This window comes from Alnus glutinosa, chromosome 13 (assembly GCF_958979055.1).
Source record: "Alnus glutinosa chromosome 13, dhAlnGlut1.1, whole genome shotgun sequence".
In the NCBI taxonomy this organism is placed as follows: Eukaryota; Viridiplantae; Streptophyta; class Magnoliopsida; order Fagales; family Betulaceae; genus Alnus; species Alnus glutinosa.
In genome coordinates this window covers 6,201,484-6,225,253 of record NC_084898.1, presented here as the reverse complement: position 1 = coordinate 6,225,253, position 23,770 = coordinate 6,201,484, and the positions used below count along the sequence as shown (strand labels likewise).

General features: G+C 39.9%; 1 protein-coding gene and 1 pseudogene across 1 annotated transcript; one reads left to right on the top strand and one right to left on the bottom strand.

Moving 5' to 3' along the window:
* The first annotated feature begins 2,083 nt into the window (after window positions 1–2,083).
* LOC133853845 (1-aminocyclopropane-1-carboxylate synthase-like) lies at window positions 2,084–3,379 on the top strand (annotated as a pseudogene).
* Window positions 3,380–3,688: 309 nt separating this feature from the next.
* Window positions 3,689–6,794, bottom strand: LOC133854475 (1-aminocyclopropane-1-carboxylate synthase-like). The gene is made up of 4 exons (XM_062290701.1): window positions 6,515–6,794; window positions 6,263–6,394; window positions 5,994–6,153; window positions 3,689–4,926 (listed from the first exon to the last, which is right to left on the bottom strand). The coding sequence occupies exons 1-4, from the start codon at window positions 6,674–6,676 to the stop codon at window positions 3,938–3,940; spliced, it is 1,443 nt and encodes a 480-aa protein (XP_062146685.1). The 5' UTR covers window positions 6,677–6,794; the 3' UTR covers window positions 3,689–3,937.
* Between the last annotated feature and the right edge of the window lie 16,976 nt (window positions 6,795–23,770).

The following is a 23,770-nucleotide window of genomic DNA, read 5'->3' as shown; positions in this document are numbered from 1 at the left end:
CCTCCTTATCATTCAAGCCCATAACTTAGAACTAAAAAAACTCACGGAGCATCAATTTATAACTTTTCCTTTCTCAAGACTAAAACTAGCAAAAAAGTTTGAAAGAAATTGCTTTTTGATCTCCTAGGTGAGATTTAAAAATCTTATGAGACAAGGTCTTAGTAAATGGGTCTACCAAATGAGATGATACTATGTCTCTAATGAGATGATACTTGTGCTTTATGTGTTTTCCTTTTCTATAGTTCCTCAATTCTTTAGATTGTTCAACCGCTCTATTGTTGTCGCAAAATAGCATGATGGGAGGCTGCTCTATCCTCATAACACTAACATCCGTTAGAAATTTTTGAGCCAAACAGCCTCCTTTGCCGCTTCACTAGTTGCGACATATTCAGCTTTCATAGTGGAATCAACAATGCAAGATTGCTTAACCCTCATGCAATTAATGACCTCTTCCACCTAAGATAAAAACGTATCATAAGGCAGATTTCTGGCAATAGAGGTGGATTGAGGGGAGGGCAAGAGGAAGGCAAGCAAGGGAGGCTCGTCTTCCTCCTCCCTGGGATTCTCACAAAAGATAGGGAAGGAGTGGACGAGGGTCTCACAAAGAGAAAAGTTCTTTCGCTTGGTAGGGGGAGATATGGTAACTTGACTTACCCGGCAGTGCTATTAGCAAAGCAAGCACCTCCATGAAGGGCTTCGAATAGCTCCTTTGGGCAATCGATGAAATGACTTTGTCTCATATCGTCAAAGTGCCTGCCCATATGACTACATTTGGTTACATTTGTCACTTCCATACCACAAGTATAAAAGGATAATGAAAGGTTTAGACTGAATCACACTGCACCGTCTATAGTGCTATCAAGATAAAAAAAATTCAACCCAAAGTTCGAAGTGCAAAATTGTAGTTTAGAGTATTTAAAAGAACTTACAGTTTGTTCTTAAAAAAAAGAAAGAAAAAGAAGTTACAGTTTGAAGTTGTATTTGGATTTTACCCTATTATATAATACTTTATTCTATTGAAAAAATCGAGGGTAAATGTCTAATAAATCCTCGATTCAACTTGCAATTTGAAATCGATCATTCACTTTTGAAAAATAAACTTTTGTTGCTTAAGTATTTTTCGGATTTGAAATCAATCATTCCGTGATTTTTCCATCAATTTTCACAATTTCCATTAGTGCTATATCAGCCTTTTCACCACATTATTTTAATATATATATATATATATATATATATATTTATTATATTATAAATTTAAAAACTTAAAATTTTGTTTTTTAATTTTTTTTAAAAAAAAAATGAAAGGAGGGGTTTGCTCTGGAGGGGCCCGCATGCCACCCTCATTCATTTTTTTTTTTTTTTTTAAAAAGGTAATATTTTAAAATTTTAAATTGATGTGGACCATGTGGTGAAAAAACATAATATTTTAAGATTGATGTGGACCATGTGGTGAAAAAGCTAACGTGATACTAACGGAAATTGAGAAAATGGACGAAAAAATACGGAACGACTGATTTCAAATCTGCAAAAAATTTAAATAGTAAAAGTTGATTTTTCAAAAGTGAAGAATCGATTTCAAATCGCGCGTTAACTCAGAGATTTATTGGACATTTACCTAAAAATCAAAGAAGAACTAAAAAGAAAGATAATGGTGGGGGGAGGGGGCAATAGCTTACCAGACAATTTTGTAAGTATTAATAAAAAAATATGTGTTTTTCAAATGCCTTACTCCTTTTATTTTATTTTGTAAGTAATTGGCCCAATCATGAACACTTACGTTATGGGCGGATGGGCCTGACAAAAAATTAAAAATCAATCCAATCGAACAGTTCTCCTACAGTTGACGGTTTCTGACAATCGATAATATTGGTTGAGTAATTAAAATCCCATTTACTCCTAATTTTTATGTACCAATTAGAAGCATATGATTTGAGTACTTTCATATGCAAGTCGTAGGCAAAACAGTGAGGAAAGCAATTACTCAACCAATATTATATATATTAGGTTTTTCATATCCATATTAGGTTTAATATATATATATGCCTGTAACTGTCAAAACAGTGAGGAAAGCAATTACGCAACGATGGTTACAGGGTCAATAATTTGGATTAGTCAATGACAAAGAAAAGTATTTTGTATTTAATATGATTCCCATGACCATAAAAGATGAAAATGACCTCTAGCAATATACAAAACATTATCTATCACAACCATCAATCTCTATATATTCAGGATATGCTAAAACAATTTGGCTTGTTATTGCAGTTTTGATCGGGATTTGAGATGGAGAAGGAGTACAACTCCTTCCAGTAGTCTGTGAAAGCTCTAACGATTTCAAAGTGACAAGAAAAGCTTTGGAAGATGCCTATGAGAGAGCTCAAGAGGCCAACATCAGAGTAAAGGGCTTGCTCATTACCAATCCATCAAACCCACTTGGCACTATCTTGGACAAACAGACGATAAGAGAGCTTGTAAGCTTCATCAATGAGAAGAGCATCCACTTAATCTGTGATGAAATATATGCTGCCACTGTCTTCAGTCAACCTGGTTTCATCAGCATATCTGAGATTATAGAGGAAGAAAAAGATATCGCATGCAACCGTGATCTCATCCACATTGTTTATAGTCTTTCAAAGGGCATGGGGTTCCCTGGCTTTAGAGTTGGCATTGTCTATTCCTACAAGGACACAGTAGTACATTGTTGTCGTAAGATGTCCAGTTTCGGATTGGTTTCCTCGCAAACCCAACATCTGATTGCATCTATGCTATCAGATGATGCGTTTGTCGACAGATTTTTGGCAGAGAGTGCTGAAAGGTTGGAAAGAATGTATAAGTTCTTGACTTGCAGTCTTGCTGAAGTAGTCATTGATTGTTTGAAGAGCAATGCTGGCCTCTTTTTGTGGATGGATTTGCGTCACCTCCTCAAAAACAAGACATTTGAAGAAGAGATGGAGCTGTGGCAAGTGATAATAAATGAAGTTAAGCTCAATGTTTCTTCTGGTTCTTCTTTTCATTGCTCAGAGCCAGGGTGGTTCAGGGTTTGCTTTGCTAACATGGATGACAGCACCATGGAAGTTGCTTTGACAAGAGTCCGAACCTTTGTGCGTCAAAATAAGGACGTCAAAATTTCCAAGAGAAAGTGTTGGAACAGCAACCTAAGACTCAGCTTCTCATCTTTAAGAGTGGATGCACAGAGCATGTTGTCTCCTCACTCCCCTGTACAATCACCTCTTGTTCGAGCCAGGAATTAGCCTGCAAAAACAGTGACTTCAATTTGCACCATTAATATGCAACTTCCTAGATAAAGGCTGACAGAATATTCTTTAATTTATTTATGTCAGGTTAAAAGGGTCATCCATTTGCTCCTGTGAAAATAAGGTGTCATAACAAGAACCCATTTAGTGGTGCTCTGCTTCTTATGAGGGGATATGTTGGTTCGAAGCATCCCCCTTATTTTTCTTTCTTGAGTGCATTTTTTCTTTTTTCACATACCAGACGGTGGTGAAAGAAGTTGTTTGTATTTTCTGAGAAATTTCTTTGTAAGCATTCATTTAATTTATATTGTTTTTTCAAATGAGATTAAAGACTCTTTAGTTGCAAAAGTGTGTTGTTATCGTGCACAATAGTGATGAATAATATAAAATCAAAAAGAAAGATTTAGAGAAAATTAAGATACAGATTTACGTAGTTCGATAATGTGTCTACATTCACAGGAGTGTGTCTATATTTTAGTATATGATTTAGAGTTACAGCATAACATATTTATATGAAAACTCTACTGTACAGACAGATATGAAAAACCTTAAAATACCATATACCATACCCGCTAATGGAAGACCCTTTTAACCTGACATAAATAAATTATAGAATATTCTGTCAGCCTTTATCTAGGAAGTTGCATATTAATGGTGCAAATTGAAGTCACTGTTTTTGCAGGCTAATTCCTGGCTCGAACAAGAGGTGATTGTACAGGGGAGTGAGGAGACAACATGCTCTGTGCATCCACTCTTAAAGATGAGAAGCTGAGTCTTAGGTTGCTGTTCCAACACTTTCTCTTGGGAATTTTGACGTCCTTATGTTGACGCACAAAGGTTCGGATTCTCGTCAAAGCAACTTCCATGGTGCTGTCATCCATGTTAGCAAAGCAAACCCTGAACCACCCTGGCTCTGAGCAATGAAAAGAAGAACCAGAAGAAACATTGAGCTTAACTTCATTTATTATCACTTGCCACAGCTCCATCTCTGCTTCAAATGTCTTGTTTTTGAGGAGGTGACGCAAATCCATACACAAAAAGAGGCCAGCATTGCTCTTCAAACAATCAATGACTACTTCAGCAAGACTGCAAGTCAAGAACTTATACCTTCTTTCCAACCTTTCAGCACTCTCTGCCAAAAATCTGTCGACAAACGCATCATCTGATAGCATAGATGCAATCAGATGTTGGGTTTGCGAGGAAACCAATCCGAAACTGGACATCTTACGACAACAATGTACTACTGTGTCCTTGTAGGAATAGACAATGCCAACTCTAAAGCCAGGGAACCCCATGTCCTTTGAAAGACTATAAACAATGTGGATGAGATCACGGTTGCATGCGATATCTTTTTCTTCCTCTATAATCTCAGATATGCTGATGAAACCAGGTTGACTGAAGACAGTGGCAGCATATATTTCATCACAGATTAAGTGGATGCTCTTCTCATTGATGAAGCTTACAAGCTCTCTTAGCGTCTGTTTGTCCAAGATAGTGCCAAGTGGGTTTGATGGATTGGTAATGAGCAAGCCCTTTACTCTGATGTTGGCCTCTTGAGCTCTCTCATAGGCATCTTCCAAAGCTTTTCTTGTCACTTTGAAATCGTTAGAGCTTTCACAGACTACTGGAAGGAGTTGTACTCCTGTTCTCCATCTCAAATCCCGATCAAAACTGCATTAAAAAGCCAAATTTTTTAGCATATCCTGAAAATACAGAGATTGATGGCTGTGATAGATAATGTTTTGTATATTGCTAGAGGTCATTTTCATATTTTATGGTCATGGGAATCATATTAAATACAAAATACTTTTCTTTGTCATTGACTAATCCAAATTATTGACCCCGTAACCATCGGTGCGTAATTGCTTTCCTCACTGTTTTGACAGTTACAGGCATATATTAAACAATTTAAACCTAATATGGGGATATGAAAAAAAATTCTTTACCCTTTGACTCAAGAATTGCAGTCAGTCAACTACAATTTTTCTGTATCTTGGACTAATGCTAATTGGCTCAAAATTGAGAACAAGAGGCTGTTCTTCGAGGAAGATGGGGCTCATTTTCCTCTAGTACGTATCTTCCAATTTTTTGTCAAAACATGATTTGGAGGTTCGTATGAGAGAAACCCTTTACTTGAGGACACGCAAATTGGATGTCATGCCCCCACCAATCATTCAGCTTGAGGGAACATTGTTCGAATTAGCAATTCAGACACTAAAATTGTTAGGGATATTTGTCAAGTTGGGATCTGAATTCTTCGTAATTTGCCGTCTGGACAGCAAATATGATAGACTCTATATGCTCCCATGTGCCCAATTAAACAGATCGAGAAGTAGACTATCCAAAGCCTGTCCGGGCAAGTGGACCTTACTGGGGACCTCTATCAAGTTGGTTTGGGTGCCTAGGTTGTGAATTTAAGAGAGCTTGGGATGTTGCCATCAGTGTGGTTGACTAAATCTTATCTCTTTATTAAATTAATGTGTATTGATCAAAGTAGATTTCATAAAGTAGTGTGGGTAGGTGTTGAAGACAGCAGCAAAGGTCAAGGGTCATGGTCTACGAAGAAAAACAGCCCTCCAATTACCAAGTCAAACTAAAGCTTAAAGCCATCTAAATTCTAATATGCACCTAACTTACGTTTATGTTATCATTTCTTTCTTAACTTTCACTACAAAGAAAAACAATAAAGCATAAAAGAAGTAGAAAATTCAAGTGGGAATTCTTAAAGTACCCTGGTCCCTGGATAATAAGGTGTAGGTACAAGGAATGCCTCCCCCGGGTCAGCCAAACAAAAGGCAAGCGTCTCATGACCTCCGGTTGCTCCTCCACTCATAACGATGCGGTCAGGGTCGAATCTGACTCTGTTTCCTCTTACTTTCTCCATAAATTTGGCAACAGCCTGTTGGTTCCAATTATATATCTTGTTAATATACATAATAATCTTGATTATTCAATCTAATAATATTGTAGATAGATTTTTTTATGAGAGAGAGATGGGAGTTCCATACATTTCTGAACTCTGGCAAGCCATGATAATCCTGAAAGATAGCTATCTCTCTGAAGTCATTTACTCCTTCTGGGGTGCAGATGGAAGCTTGTGGGTTATTCAAAATCCACTCTTGAATCAAATCAAAACAAAGCTGCACATTCAAGACAAAACAACCATGAATACAGCTGACTTTCTACTTCTGCTTCAAATAATTCACATACATAAATATATATAATGAATGATAATTAAAAAAGCTTATTAGCATTTTTACCTGATTTTCTGCAAGACCCATTTGGATAACCCCTTCAGGGTTATTAGTCAGATGAAATGGGTTACTCTCAAACGCCTTCCAACCATCAAAGTAAGGAGAATTTTCACCATGCCCATTGCCCGTTGCTATCTTAGACAGCAAGTGCTGTTCATTACTGTTCATAACCCCATTAATCTTTGAGAAATGCAGTAAGAAATCTACCAAGATGGAAACACTTTAAGGGGGGAATGGAGAGCAGTCGTGCTAATAATTATTTGCTCGAGTTTAGAAAGTTTTCTGAAGGTGTGGATAAACAATAACGTCCGTTGTGTTTATTTATAGTCGCGTAGTACTACGTGTTGCCTGCGATTTTCCAGGTTTGTTCTTCGAGTAGACCAGAACGAAAAAATGAAGCTTCCAAATAACGGCAGGTTTGAAAATTTGGTGAGCATTAATTGGTGTGCGCTTTGAAATTTATTTCCGCTCTAAGGCTCGTTTGGAAACCCCTTTCTCAAGTTGTATGGAATTTTTTTTTTTAGTAATCGTTGAAAGTGATTGATGTAATATAAAATATAAAGAATTTATATTGTAGTGATTTTTTTTATTTAAATAATAATAATAATTTGTTAATTTGACATAAAATAGTTGAAAAAAAAGTTAAAAGTATTTTGAAATTAATATTAATATTATTATTTTTAAAAAAGTGAAAAGAATGAAAAGGAAAGGAGAGAAAGTTGCCAAACTGGCCTATTTGATTTGAGTTGAATGGATTTAGTGAATAACCCTGTAAAATTTTGCCCGCAAAATAAGTCAATTTGGGTCCCATTTGAAACACATTGATTCAAAGTGTTGACAAGTGACGTGCATCCTATTGCATCATGGCCGACGTTTTTATAGGCAATACTACGAATACAACCGACAGATCTCGTACTAGTTAAATTTATACTGAAATATTAGAGCTTTTTTTTAGTGTTTTTTTTTTTAAATTTTTTTTTATGTTGATAAGACACTTGTTTTTAATAAAAACAAAATTACAGTTTGATTTATTTTTTTTATCAATATAAAATGATTTCATAAAAATACTAGAAAGAGTTATAACATTACCTAATTTACATTTTCCAATTTACATATTTAAACCGTAATAATTAAGTTTGACCCTTACAAGAAAAAAAAGAAAAGAAAAGAAAAAGAAAGAAAGAAAGAGCATGACCCTTGATCCTATTATAACAAAAATCACTTTATACTTAAACCTTAACAACTCAAATTTACATGAAAAACAACTCAAATCTGTCATTAAAAAAATTAGGTATCAGCAATATACTACAGGGGCAACGTAAATAAGTTTTTAACGCTGCAAGAGCAATAACATAGAAACTAAAGGGGCATAGCTACGGTAAAACGTTTGGTTTCATTTTGATAGGTGTTTGAGTTGAAAATTAAAATATATTAAGAAACAATTATTTTGGTTTTTTTGTTTCGTTTACTTTATTTTTTTGTTAAGAATGAATGGATAATAATTTTATTTTTTATATATTAATTTATATCTTCAATCTTAATACATTTTGTATTCATGCTTTTGCCACATATTTAGATATATTTTTTATTCATGCTTTGGCCCCATTCAATAAAAATTCATGGCTCCGTCCCAACAGACAGATGCTCAAACAATCTAATTAGGTGGGGACTAGGCTGCTTGAGTGCTTGTCCAAACAGGTGAGGTACGGACAGATAGTGATCGGCATTAGGACAGCTTCAAGTGAGTGGGCCTCAATTATTCAGACATATGCTCAAGCTGTCTAATTAGGCGGGGTCTAGGCTAATTGAATACCTGTCCAAACATGTGATTATGGGTAGACAGTGATCTTGCAATAGAACAACTTCATATGAGAACTTATTTGGGTCTCACTTGTTCGAACAGATATTCAAACAACCTAATTAGATGGGGTCTAGGCTGCTTGTGTCTCTGTCCGAATAAGTGAGACACAAGCAAACTCTCTCATGAATTGTCTCATTGCAATGCAATATGCAATAAGACATTTTTATAGCACGGGATCGATGAAAATCAAAAAACCTGTTAAGGAATATTTCTTAACACTTAGAAAACGTCCGCGTGGAGCCTTGCCCTTGACAGGGGCAAAACGGGCATATAGCACATAGGGGTATAAAAAGGGAGTATAAAAAATTATTAAGGGGAGATCTATTCTCTCGAGCTCTCTCTCTTCCTCTCTTTCTTTTTCTCTCATCTCCATACAAACACTTGGCTGACTTGATCGTCGGAGGAGGCTTCGCCGGCCAACCCCCGGCGAGTCTTTCTTGTTTTGCAGGCCAAGGCGCGGGCGAAGGGGACGTCTCTGATGATGCCACGTCACCGGACCAAAAAATTGCATCAACACTTGGCGCCGTCTGTGGGAACGACGTGGTCGTTTTTACTAAAGATCGTGATGGTGGCTGGAAATCAGGGGCACCCTTGCCCGAGAAAAGGAAAGTGCAATAGATCTGGACGCAAGTGTTACGGACCTGAATTCAAGAGCGACAGATCTCCACTTGTTAACAATGTTTCTGTAGGAACTCATCTCAGTGTGGCTCTCCGTTGGCAATCGTGTCTGTGTGTGTGGACAAGATAAGTTTTTTGCTCTTCTTCCATGGTTTGGATCAATTGCGACTCTGTATCTTCGCTTTAGAAAATTTCAAACTCAAAATGATACTTTGATAGTCCTCACGGAAGAAGATAATTTCTTGATAGTCAACCTCGGACGAAAAAGGGTGAGTGAAGACTCCCATAGTTTGCAGAAAACTTGCGAAATGCAATGGTGTTTTTGCACGTGTGAAGGAAAAGCTTTTAATGTTTAATATATTTGTGAAAAGCACTAGGTTATGAGAGGGCGACGTTTCGGATTAAAAGAAGATTGTAAAACATAAGCCTTTGCTTTATTGGACTTTGCACAACGTTATGCTTTTCTGACAATAACACCAGTTGTGCCTAGAAGGTAGTGGGGGTGAAATTTCTATATTACCCTTGTTTTCGCTTGGTTTTCTCGGTTTTCTCTGAGATACCGTGTGTATCCTGGACAATAATTAGAACCTGGAGAGCCAGTACGGATGCTTACTGTTCAATCACTATGGTCGGCAATGACGAATCCAGAGGCTTAGGAAAAGAAATACGCTAGTGATCAGACCTTTCAAGGGTGTTGTCTTCATCGGCCCAACATGCACAAAGCTTGAACCCTATATGTTTATCGATGCGTGGACCGGTCATAGCCCGACCTTTAGGAACCAACGACTTGCTTAAATGCTTTAAGTCACAAATAAGGTGGAAGGAAGGCTTCGGGGGAGGGTAAGAACCAATATGCGAACGCTTCATGGGCTTGGGTACGTGCTGTTGCCATGCCCCGGCGGTGGTCTGTGAACCTCAGATGGGTTCTGGTTGGTTTCGTTCATCTCGACTCAGAAAAGAGAGCCAATTAACGAGCTTCAGAGGAGTCAGTGAAACCCACGAAGAGCCTTCTCTTCGAAGATATGCCGACGGTGGCCCGGGGTGGCCTGGATCAATGCCCATGCATCACGATCCTATGCATTTCCAAACTTGCACATTCTGAATTTGCATTTAGCTGAACAGGATCGGGATCGGTCTTTGTCCAAAAATGAAGACAGGCTGTAGTAGGTTCGTAATCATGGCTTTGTTGGTCTGTGTATGAAATGATGTTACATGAACTGAAGGGGGATGGGCTACGAAACTGGCCCTCACTCAACGCACGAACGTGCAGTTGCAAGTTTTGGGTTTTAGATCTATCGTCACTGTGTTGGGAATCACCTCTACGAAAATGAAAGGTGAGTCCGTCCGGAGTATCTCAGTGGCAGCAACGTCAGATGACGAACGTCTCCGAGATCGTTTTCGGTGTGGAAACTTGAGAGTTTGCAGGGGTTACTTCCGTGACCGTGTCCGAGGTCGTCTCCGAGGTCCGGGGTTACTTCCGTGACCGTGTCCGAGGTCGTCTCCGAGGTCCGGGGTTACTTCTAAGATCGTATCCGAGGTCGTGTACGGGGTCTGGGGGCCATAATTATTATAATACTCTCCGGACCTGTTTCAGATTGATGATTTTGTATGGGCTTGTCTGGATGTGGCTTTCACGAGAATTATTAAAGAAGAATAATAGGCTGAGAAGTGGGCCGATAGAAATTGTTGGTCTCTTCCCCCGGATTGGAGAGGCACCTTACATGTTACATGTGCTGTAGCCGTCGGACCTGCTGGTGGCCGGATTATACAATCTGCATGAAGAAGGGAGGGATATCTCCCACTTGCTTGAGGTGACGTGGCTGCTTGAGAACCACTTGTAAGATTAGTTGCTGGCATGGAAGAAATGTGTTGGGGTGACTTACTCCCTGGAGTGTACGGATGCTCGGGTCTTGACCCGCGTGATGAACTGCTTGGTGAAGCTCCGAGCTTTCAATCTTCGGAAAGATCTCCCCGCGCTGAGAGCAAGCACAAATGGTGGTCCTCGGAATTGGGTACCTGTCGGGGTCGACGATCATGCGACACTCATAACACATAAAAAGCTTGCGGAATTGCATGGCTCTCGAAGAAGGCGTGCATGTTGCTTCAACGCCGGATTTTACTGGCCCAGAGAGAGACCAAGTTGAGGACCTGGTGCCCGGTTTCCGGTTCAGAACCTCGACTTCCTGACCCGCTGAACTACTCTCAGTAAAGAGAGTCATTAAAGGAGACAAGATGAAGTGAAGTTGGTGGGATTGGTGGTCCGAAGTCGTGACATCTAGTGTTTGATAATTTGACGACAACACTGACTTTACATAAATAAGAGTTTCTTTTATATGTTCTTCTCTCCGTATAAAGTAAATAGACTAGACGTTGGAAAGGCAGTAAATCCTCGTCCATCAGATGGGGGACAAAAAGCTTGTGGTAGTGAAGAGTCCCAATGCTGTTAATTCACTTGTCTTGGACTATTCTCCACTCCTCACCATCGATGTTTGAAAGCGTGCTCACCATTTCGACTTTCAGAACCGTCGACCTGATTACGTATCACTCTTCTTGGAGAAGCTTGTATCATGGGAAGCAGTCCATGCACATCAGAATTGTCTGAGTTCACAGTATCACAGTGCGGGAAAGGTAGATGGAGAGATGAGCTACAAAGCAATATTTCCCCCGGACACGCTCCGGGGATCAGTAGAGCAGTAGGTGGCTGACCTGCTAAGGTTCGAGTGATAGAGATCGGATACGGGTCCCATGCACGAGAGAATAGTCGGCACTTCAATCTCACATATAAAGAAGGTGAACCGGCTTGAGTCCCCGGACCTGTGGAGGTATCGTCAGATCCTGGTGAAGGGCTTGCATGCAGAGGTTCGGGCCATGTAGAAACGAGCCATGCAGTGGAAACTTGTGTCTACAACAGATTGTGCAGGTTCTTCATCTACTGCATGATGAGAGTTAGAAAGGAAGGGAAGTACACAACATGGGTCCTCACCGGCAGCAGGTTCACCAGCAGCCCGACGCACATTGACCATAGTTCTGGGGTCACCGCCCTCCTTCCCTGCTTCTTCGCCGGGATTAGTAACCCGAACACCCAGCCAATGCCGGAGACGACGCCGTCGAGTCGGCAGAAGAGAACCAGAAGGCTGGTCCTTTGCTCAGCGAAGATCGTACGGCTTCCAAAGAATATCAAGCGGGCAGGGCTTCTACTGACTGTGCTTCTTGGCATCAAGGCGAACCCAAGGCTTGCCTTTCCACCTCCAGTGCAGCAAGCCGACTGGGACGTGTTCCGTTACACGTGGTCCGATTGAGGAAAGCAAGGAGCATATGAGGAAGAATAATTGACTCATATGGCTGTGGTTTTTTAATTCCGGATTTGTGGTATTTTACTTCTTCGGCTCCTATTAAATCGGAAATTGTTAAGTGCCCGGTATATGAGCCCAAGCCCGGATCAGTGTCTGCAGAAGCCCTTGATTCAGTTTCCAGTCGTTCCCCGGATTCCTTTTGCGAGACACATGGCATAACGGCAGTTCAAGCGAACAGTAAGGAATTAAGAAGGAAAGGCAGGACAGTAGCAATGCTAGCGGTCCCCAGACAGGTTAGACCGCAGAATGGAAGGAGACCAAAGTTTGCAAGGACGCAATAGCATACGTGCGCAACTGGTTTCAGAGAATCGGCGGTTCCGGGCACAGAGAGGCTAGGTCTGGGGAGAACGGACCTGTCAGGCATTTTCGGACCTCAGCAAGGTTGACGAAAAATTCCAGTCAACCTCTCCTAGAAGACTCTTCAGAGCTCAACTGTTTGTTCCGAGGTCTAGGATCCCCTACAAAGTTCAGGGGTAATTGTCAGGCCTGCCGGGGGCCCCATTTGAGCTCACTTCCGAATTTCATTGAAAAGGAGAAATAGTTATGGAGCTACTTTTCATCCCGAACACAGACAGTAGCAGGATGGCAACCTATCAGAGTTCGGGCTTAAAGATCTAAATGGAGGGGTTCAAGTAAGTCCCCTTTTCTCTTTTTATTTCATTATATATTAAAATTTGGATGTTGAATATTGGTGGCATAGATATATTCGTATATGCCTCTAACAATTAATGGACTATTGTGCCCTTATGGGGCCTAATTTATGAAATCTTTGATGATCTCATTATTTCAAGAGTAAATGCTAGACACACTCTTCTGTGCTTACTGACTCTTAATTGATGTTTGGGCTTACGAAAGAAGGTACCCGAAAATATTCGGCTAAATTTATCCGTCCATTTTCCTGGAACCAAATATGGGGAGCAGGTTTTTAAGCTCATAGTAGGAATGGGAGCTGATTCAACCTCGGTCTCATTTTGGTAATTCCCTCCCCTTTTTGGATTTATTAATCTCTTTCCGTAGCACTTTTGCAGGAGCTTTTGTTCTTATTATGCAAACGGATTTAAAGGGAGGCCGCCCCCTCGAGGGGAGTAACAGGTGGACCCCTGCTTCCGGGCAGAGGGATTGAAAGGAGCCCGCCCCCTCGAGGGGAGGAACGGGTGGACCCCTGCCTCTGGGACCCCTGCCTCCGGGCAGAGGGATTGAAAGGAGCCCTCCCCCTCGAGGGGAGGACGGGTGGACCCCTGCCTCCGGCCAGAGGGATTGAAAGGAGCCCGCCCCCTCGAGGGGAGGAACGGGTGGACCCCTGCCTCCGGGCAGAGGGATTGAAAGGAGCCCGCCCCCTCGAGGGGACGAACGGGTGGACCCCCTGTCTCCGGACAGGGGAATAACCTCGATAAAAATCAAGAGAAGGATAAGGGCCTCGGTAAAAAACAACGAATCCGAGGAGGTGACCTCGTTAAAAACAAGGAAGAAGACGAGGATAAGGCCTTGAGAGAATCAAGACACCGGACGAGAAAATAGGCATTTGGCTTTTCAGACTTGATTCATTTCCATAGGCTCTGTGCTCCCAGGACAAATCACTCCGGCTGGCTATCCTCAGACCGGAGTGCTTTGGGGGGGTAAGAGCTTGGAGGATTGGTTATCGAATGTTTAATACATAAAATCCCGTTAACATTTCTGATGACATTTTCGATAACTTCCGGATTAGATTAAAGGAAGAGGAGTAATAACCTCGTTAAAAATCGGGAGAGGAGTAACAACCTCGTAAAAAGTCCAATTTTGGACAAAGAATCACCCCTCTCGGTAGAGGACAGGGGGGTGATGAGGAAAGTCCGATCTCGGACAATGGACCACCCCTCTTGGTAGAGGACCAGGGGGGTGAGGAGAAAAGTCCAATTTCGGACAAAGGACCACCCCTCTTGGTAGAGAACCAGGGGGGTGAGGAGAAAAGTCCAATTTTGGACAAAGAATCACCCCTCTTGGTAGAGGATAGGGGAGTGATGAAGAAAGTCTGATCTCGGACAATGGACCACCCCTCTTGGTAGAGGACCAGGGGGGTGAGGAGAAAAGTCTAATTTCGGACAAGGGACCACCCCTCTTGGTAGAGGACCAGGGGGGTGATGAAGAAAGTCCGATCTCGGACAATGGACCACCCCTCTTGGTAGAGGACCAGGGGGGTGAGGAGAAAAGTCCAATTTTGGACAAAGAATCACCCCTCTCGGTAGAGGACAGGGGGTTGATGAAGAAACTCCGATCTCGGACAATGGACCACCCCTCTTGGTAGAGGACCAGGGGGGTGAGGAGAAAAGTCCAATTTCGGACAAAGGACCACCCCTCTTGGTAGAGGACCAGGAGGGTGAGGAGAAAAGTCCAATTTCGGACAAAGAATCACCTCTCTCGGTAGAGGACAGGGGGGTGATGAGGAAAGTCCGATCTCGGACAAAGGACCACCTCTCTTGGTAGAGGACCAGGGGGTGAGGAGAAAAGTCCAATTTTGGACAAAGAATCACCCCTCTCGGTAGAGGACAGGAGGGTGATGAGGAAAGTCCGATCTCGGACAAAGGACCACCTCTCTTGGTAGAGGACCAGGGGGGTGAGGAGAAAAGTCCAATTTTGGACAAAGAATCACCCCTCTTGGTAGAGGACAGGGGGTGATGAGGAAAGTCCGATCTCGGACAATGGACCACCCCTCTTGGTAGAGGACCAGGGGGGTGAGGAGAAAAGTCCAATTTTGGACAAAGAATCACCCCTCTCGGTAGAGGACAGGAGGGTGATGAAGAAAGTCCGATCTCGTACAATGGACCACCCCTCTTGGTAGAGGACCAAGGGGGTGAGGAGAAAAGTCCAATTTTGGACAAAGAATCACCCCTCTCGGTAGAGGACAGGGGGGTGATGAGGAAAGTCCGATCTCGGACAATGGACCACCCGTCTTGGTAGAGGACCAGGGGGGTGAGGAGAAAAGTCCAATTTGATATTAAAGACTGAATTAATTATGGTAGCTCGTCCGTCATCGGGAGCTATCTATGCTTGGGGTTATATCAAGGATGAGAAATTTCCAGTCTAACGACCTAGAAGTCGAATAGGGAAATTGGGGTGATTACCTCTTCTTTGAAGAAATGGAAAGGTCCGACTATTGGGAACGGTGGATATGTTAAAATGCCATCGGAATCATTGTCCGAGGAAGCATAATGCTAATGCTTGGCATGATGTTGTGCGGGCGTAATTTTACGATTTATGAAACATCCATTTCGGTGGTAATCCGAGGAAATTATTAGAGATTAATTTGGAATTCACGTCGTAAGGGCGTAACTTTCGTCAAAGAAGAAGATTTTATTAGATTTACTCAGAGGGCACACGTGCATGAAGACGAAGAGGACAGACAACCCCGAAGGAATACTATGCATGGTAGTCATCTGATTGCAAATAATCCTGACACTGCAAAGAGGAATTGCCTGGAAACCTTAAAGGGATCATCCGCGCAAATTCCAAGCGCGGCTTGAACAGCTGGGCTCCCACGAGCCGTTGGGGCAAAATTTGGGTGCTGCACAGTTCTTATAGGCTGGACAGGAACAGGTTGGTGTGAAGCCAGAAGACACGCACCCCTGTACGCCTAAAGCCGGAGATCACACATTCGATAGAACCGCCGTGGAGAGCTGATGCTTCACGGCGGTGAACTTCTAAACCAAAACCATCCTTAATGGATTTGTGAATATACTCGGTCGTGAAGACCGCACCGGGAATGAAGAACATTGTGAGAAAGTTTGAATAGTTCAAATAGGATAAAAGGAAAAGATCCGATCTCCAGAAAGGGAATAAGAAGAGAGGAAAATCTACTCAAATGAGCAATCTGGAGACCAATGACCTTCTTGCAAAGGAAGTGACGAATAAATAGGAAGATAATGACGATCAATGCACACATGATTTACAGGGTGTTAGGTGAGCCTAACTAATGGCGAATTTATGATGGAAATAAATTCCTGATTACTTGCCATAAATGGCCTGGAGTCGCGTGGAACGGCAGCCAAAGAAATGTTCAAGTTCTCACGGGACCAAAGGAGGGCATTATGCAAGTTAGATGAGGAATGGTCGATGGGTCGGTCGAATAACAGAGGTTTCATTAGGTAAATTCTCCGTACCTTTATACCAAAGATAGGAGAATTGGGGGGTAAGTGTTAAGGAATATTTCTTAACACTTAGAAAATGTCCGCGTGGAGCCTTGCCCTTGACAGGGGCAAAACGGGCATATAGCACATAGGGGTATAAAAAGGGAGTATAAAAAATTATTAAAGGGAGATCTATTCTCTCGAGCTCTCTCTCTTCCTCTCTTTCTTTTTCTCTCCTCTCCATACAAACACTTGGCTGACTTGATCGTCGGAGGAGGCTTCGCCGGCCAACCCCCGGCGAGTCTTTCTTGTTTTGCAGGCCAAGGCGCGGGCGAAGGGGACGTCTCTGATGATGCCACGTCATCGGACCAAAAAATTGCATCAACAAAACCAATATACACTCCTTAACCTGTCAATTCTACATATATTTGCAATATCATAGAAGTTACCTTATCAATTTGTTGACAACGTGCATTATGCAACCGGAGCACCAGCAAACGGGGTCCACTACATTTTTGAGTTCTAATTAGTGGAAATCAAAAATCAAATGCATATATTTGGTGGTCATGGAAGACTTAGTGCCCTAGATAGCTAAGGTTGTGGGCCTTTTGGTCCCATCCAAAGATAGACTCTAGGGACACAAACATACAAATACCTTATTCGTCAAATGCTTATTCTGTTTTTCTTCTGCAAGGCATCAAAATCCAAGACCTCAATTTACTTGTGCAGCTGTGCATGTGCTCCATCTAGAATGTTCAGCTACTGCTGGCCCCATATTAGTCAATTTGTTGCTCCTCATTAAGAGTTCCTAACCGACATGTTTTACAGAAGTGGTTTGGTCTGATATATGGGCAAGACGACAGCGCGCTATATCTCATATATATCTGCTGGCTCTGTTGCAATATTTCTAGCTATGCTAGAACGACCCATTTTCTACGAGAGTCGTGTTTGTTTATGTTTATGTTTATGTTTGTTTTCTTCTTTTATTTTATGTTCTTAGACAAAGATAATAACTAAACATATTAAGATCTGATCCTGTTTATTTGAACCCCTCTCCCCTCCCCTCCTTTGCCCTTTTCCTCCCTTGTCAGTACGGATGACGCTCAGACAGAAATGGTTGGCTTCTTCTAGAAGCCAACATTTCAGTTTATTCTCATTTTACAACGAACATTTCATTCTATCCCTATTTTACCCCTAACCTTTCAATCTATTTTTTTTTTTTTTTTTTTTTTTTTTTTTTTTTTTTGTTTTTTCATATTAAAAGGTTGGGGTAAAATGGGAATAGATTAAAATGTTGAATTTTTTTTAGATTTCCCTACTTTTTCGTACCGACACAAATAGAAAAATAGAAGGGCAGAGGAGGGAGGAGAGATTTACTAAACAATGCCGAATCTGCCCTATTGCAAGTATATATGCGAGTGTAGGTCCGGCCCACCTGTTTGGGTAAGTATCTAGACAACATCGATCTTACCTGCTTAGGTTATTTGGACACCTGCCTGAGCAAGTGGTACCCTTCTTTGTACTTATTGGATCTTTATTATTATTATTATTTTTTTATATAGATTCGATCTTTATTATTAACAAAAACCTCAAAACACAAAAATAATCTTTTACATTTATATAATATCATAATACTTTTTCAAAACAGAAATAAAAAAACATGCACTCTCTGTCCAAACACATTAACAAACATATCTGCAAAGTAAATTTTTCCCAAATAGGAAATGAATTGGCTAGCTACAGTACTTTAGGTGCTCTACCGCCGGCCGAATTAATCATGTGGCCATTTTGTATTGCATATGGTAAAATTAATTCTGCTTGTCTCTTTCCAACCATGCATGCAGATGGTCAGCTCGGTCAAGACATTAAAGGACCAAGATAGGAATATTCCTTTCCGTTTACTAAGGTAGGTTTTAGGTTTATATCTCTCGTGTCCAAATTTCCAAACCACGTGTTTCATTCTATTCTTACTAAAAATATTGGTGTAAAACTGATGGCATGCCACGGAGGACCTATCTTCCGGCCACCTCACCCTAATCCACATTACTTGACCTTAGAAAATAAAGTAATAATCTTTGCATAGCAGTTGTGTATAAAATTTGTACAATTGTAGACACATAGAATGAAATCTATGAGTTTATACTCTTACACAATATGTACACAACTGTTGTGCAAGAGTCATTTATCTGAAAGATATCGTGTGGAGTAGTATCGCAGAATGCATATATGGCCACACTCTGCAAGCACATGGAGCAGCATCCTAGAGTAATGGCCAGCTAGTTGTTAAGCAGTATCTTAGTGAGTAGTTTACATTCAGCATCATGTAGCATTCATCAATTCATGTAGTGGTCAATTACAAATGTGTTTGTAACTCTAGCATAAGACAGGTCCAGAAGTCAGAGAGGGCATTGACTATTGTATTTAACTTTATATTTGTCGTTGTGGTTTCTATCCAACCCTTAATTGGGTTTATTATCTATCAAATATCTTTCGTTTCTATTCAATTTACCATGAGCTCCTATCAAAAACCAACTAGGTTTTAGGTTTGAGTAATTCTAAGGGATAATAGCATCACTAGTCCCTGTGGTTAGCCCAAATTACAAATCACTCCCTGTGGTACAAAAAGTTCATGAAGAGTCATTTTGGTAAATTATAATTACGAATAACTCATTGAACCTGTTTAAAGAGTAACACTTAAAAAATATAAATAAGTAACACTTAAAAAATTATTTTTAAAAAAAAAACAAAAATTAAAAAGAAATTGAAAAAAAAAACCACATGGACCAATGGCGCAATTTTTTTTTTTTTTTTTTTTTTCTCTAAAATGAGGAGAAAAGTGAATCATATCTTCTTAAATTATTTATCCGAATTCGAAAGATTAAGATCCTTTGAAATTATATATCCGAATTCGAGGGATTAGAATTCTCTCAATTTATTTACTCCAATTTGAAAGAATTCGGACACGTGATTATGAGAGACTACTTATGGAGCTTACCCATAAGTATTCATTTACAATCACATACCCAAATTCTCTCAAATTCAAATAAATAATTTGAAAAATCTTAATCCAAAGAAGAAAAGTCATATGAAGTGGACAGAATCCCTACCGTTGCTGATTGGGGATACCACCTCTTGGCTCATTGTGTAATAGCCCTAAGAGAAATGCTAATGCTACACTTTGCGTCCATTTATTATATTTATTATATATTGACTAATTTTTTAAGTGGTTAATATTAGCCCTTGTTAAGTGGATGCTCTGTGCATCCACTCTTAAAGATGAGAAGCTGAGTCTTGGGTTGCTGTTCCAACACTTTCTCTTGGGAATTCTGACATCCTTATTTTGACAAACAAAGGTTCGGATTCTTGTGAAGGCAACTCCCATGGTGCCGTCATCCATGTTAGCAAAGCAAATCCTGAACCACCCTGGCTGTGAGCAATGAAAAGAAGAACCATACTACGAGGGGCATTGCCCCCGCACACCACTAATTATTTGTCTCCATGCCAACATAAATTTAAGTACACCCAATGAGCCAGTTGTTGGAGCTCCATTCCACTACATTCACTTCACTATGCTACACCCAACTCCAACAATTGTCTTCTATACTAATATCTCATATTATTCTTTGTACCTGAGAGAATATGAAACACTTGTTCTAACAAAATGCACCGAACTCTTAACATAAGGAGGATTTTTACCGTGCTATGGTACAACTTTTCGTGAGAATTACATGCTCTAATGACAAAAGTTAATTTAATAAATTGAGTTAAAATAATTTTTTCCAAGTGAAATTTTGTCAAACAAAAAATAAACCAAGCACCTCATCCGCCCATTCAAGGTTCTCATATCGTCAAAGTGCCGGCCCATATGACTACGTTTGGTTACATTTGTCACTTCCATACCACTAAGTATAAAAGGATAATGAAAGGTTTAGACTGAATCACACTGCACCGCCTATAGTGTTATCAAAAGAACTCACAATTTGTTCTTTAAAAATAAAAGAAAAAAAAGAAAAAGGTTACAGTTTGAAGTTGTATTTGGATTTTAGGCTATTATATATACTTCGTTATTCTATTGAAAATATCAAAGAAATAAAAAGAAAGACTAAAAAAGGGCCGCAATAGTTTACCCCTACTTCTTCGTCTTCTTCTTTTTTTTTTTTTTAAAGTAAGTGATTGAGGAGACATTTTTTTCTTCTTCTTCATATAATTAATTGTTGGCCCTAAACGGGTTCACTTATATGAGGGGCCAGACGAGCCAAAAAAAAAAAAAGAAAAAAAAAATCAAATTCAATCAACCAGTTCACCTGTTGGGGATGGTTTTCAACAATCGACAACATGTGTTGAATAATCAGGATGCCATTTACTCTTAATTTTTATATATCTATTGGTAAAATAATTTGGTTACTTTCACAGCAGCCCATAATATAAGCAACTCATAGGCAAACGGGTAAATAATTGCCCTCAAGGAAAACATGTTTTTTCTTTTTATGTAATTGAGGAGACATTTTTGAACAAGGAATTGGCCCCAAAGGGATTCACTAAATTTGATGGTTTGGATACACAAGTTGGAGCGACCCGAAATACTATTCCACCCGAAAGACCGTACCACTAACGGCTAGAAAATTCCAAATCTTAAAAGCGTGTGTTACAAAATTTTTAAGAGAAGAGTACCCAGCCGTTGGATTGCACATCCAACCAATGGTCAGATTTCGATCAAGCGTCAGACCGTTGGGCTTGCAGCGTTATATGCCCTGAAGAAAGCAAAAGAAGTCTCAGAGGGAAAGAAATCAATAGAATCTGGGAGAGAGAGACTATAGAGAGAGAGAGACAGAGAGAGATATTTGGCGTCGACGAGCGGCGACCACATAAGCCGAAAAGGGAGAGACGCGCAACAGTCGTCTCCAAGTGTTTCTGTTGTCGTTGTTGTCGAGCTTTGGAGGAGTTTTTGGCTATAACCCTCAAGGACAAGAACAAGAAAAAGAAATGGCCTCAAGAGTGAGTTATTATTGATCCTATGCAACAGCCCGGAGGCACTTCCAGTTCTCTTTTGAGTTTCGGCCCATCTCTGTTGGTTTGCATCTTATGTAAGTTTTTGTGATAAATGTTTGTCGGAATTTGTGTTCTGTTTCTTTTTGAGAAATGTTTCTTGGTTTTTGATTTTTTTCGTACTTTGGATCGAATCTGCAACTTGATTTTCTTTTTTAAGATTAGTCCATTTCTTTTTTGGCTTCTTTTTGATCTATTAGTGGGATCTATAATAAATGGATATTGATTTCGGGTGGAATGTTGGATTGAATCAACCGGGTGTTTATTTGGCTATCGCACTTGCAACAATTTTATTAAATTAGTGAAAAAAATGTCTTCTTTGGTTGTGGATTTCTTGGCTTTTTTGTTTATTAACCAACCATACAGAGAGTTAACTTCTTTTGATTCTTTGAGTAAATTTTAATTCCTTATTCGTTCCATTGTCGTGCGAGTGATTTGATAAAAAAAAAAAAACGATTGGAAACAAGAAAGAAATTGAGAAAGATAAAGGATATATGCTGTGATCTGAGTAATTTTCAGTTCTGAGGGATCTTTGTTTGATGCAATTTAATAATAAGAACGAAGCGTTCTAGCTTTTCTTTAATTCTTGGAGAAATCTTTTTGGTTTTATGCTATTTCAATATCATTGGTGGTTTAGAGTTCGTTGTTTCTTTAATCTATGTTAGTATCATAATAGCATTTGGATCTCCATACTCAATTTGTATTTGTTGGACTACTCGATGTTCTAGGTGTTGTGTTCTTTTTCTTTCTCATCAATCACGTTTATTTTGATTTTATGGTGGTATTTTCGGGTGGAGGGAAACTGAAAAATGTGCCAGATCATGCTAAGAGAGATATTGGTAATCTGGTTGCTAAGAGAGCTGTTCATGCTCATATTTGTCAGAATAATGGAAAGTCTGTCTTTGCTCAAATAATAATTCTTGCCTTGATTAGCTCATACCTGAGGAGGTGATTGTGATTAGCTCTGACGAAGAAGAGGACGAGGGTAAAAGTGCTGGTGGAAGAAAATCTTAAGGAAGAGAAATGGCTTCACTTCAACCCTCACTGCTCGAAGCAAGGTGTTTTGCAGGCACCCTTATGGTTTTTGATTATTGATGTTGTTCTGTCTCTTTGTTTGTACTAAACGTATTAGCCTCAGGCTTGTTTGTATTTTTTAATTATTATCTTGTTCACTACTTGCAGGCCAACAGAAGGTTCTTCTCATCCTCCTTAACTTCGTAGGAATGCCTCTGCTTCAGCTAATATCAGCAACCTCACTTCGCAAAGCTCTCCTGAAAATCCAGGTTTTCTAAACAAAGAGATTTATTTATTAAATATTCTTGATCATTATGGTTATACAAGAAAGTGAAAGGAACAATGTAGTTTGTCATTTATGAAATCAACATTGTATTGAACTATTGATGCAATGCACTAATACAAAGTCATTTCTATGATGCTTACTTTAATCCTTGAATGTGCAATGCTCAACAACTTTTTGTGCACCGGAGACACCACTCCTTGCCTCCCCCCCCCCCTCCCAAAAAAGATCTTCCTCTTTAGAGTCTTCTTATTATTATTCTTCTTTCTTCACTTTGGCAACGTGCCCTGACCCGTGGCCCATGTGTTGTGTGGTTGAGGCTTCTTGAAAATGCATTTCCTTGTACTCTGATTGTTGGAAAGGTAGATGTTTATAATCATGCTTACATTAATGATTGTGAGTGTGTGGTTCGACGAAGTGGATTAGGAAGTTGCTGGAATTTTTTTCAGAGGACCAGCCACAATATACTAATTATTTTGTTGGAATATTTTGGAGTTTATAGTTTACACTCCATTCTTTTGGTTGTGCATCTGTAATATCTTGTAACAAGATAGATGATAACTTTCTTGCAAATTATTTATTTATATTAAGATTGAAAATTTTAACACATAAAATGATTTCTATTCTCTGAAACTTCGCCAGGTCCATTGTGATAGGAAATTTGTGAATTTTTTTTGTGTTTTTGTGTTTTTTTTTTTTTGTATATATCTATATCCAAATTGACAATATATACTTTCATATACTCCTCTTAGTTCAAAGGAAGTTTTAATACACAAAAGATATCATTTGAAACTTTTTCTTTCATTTAATATTTTTACTTTATTTCTGGTAGTATTATTTTATTAATCTTGCCATTCCAAGAGAAAAATCTTGGCTCCACCACTGTCAAACGAACTCTTTGATGGTGATTCAAACACATCATCTGGTATGTGTTTGTTTAAGGGATACCGATGACATGCTCTTGAGCTTTCATGTAACTGACAAAGA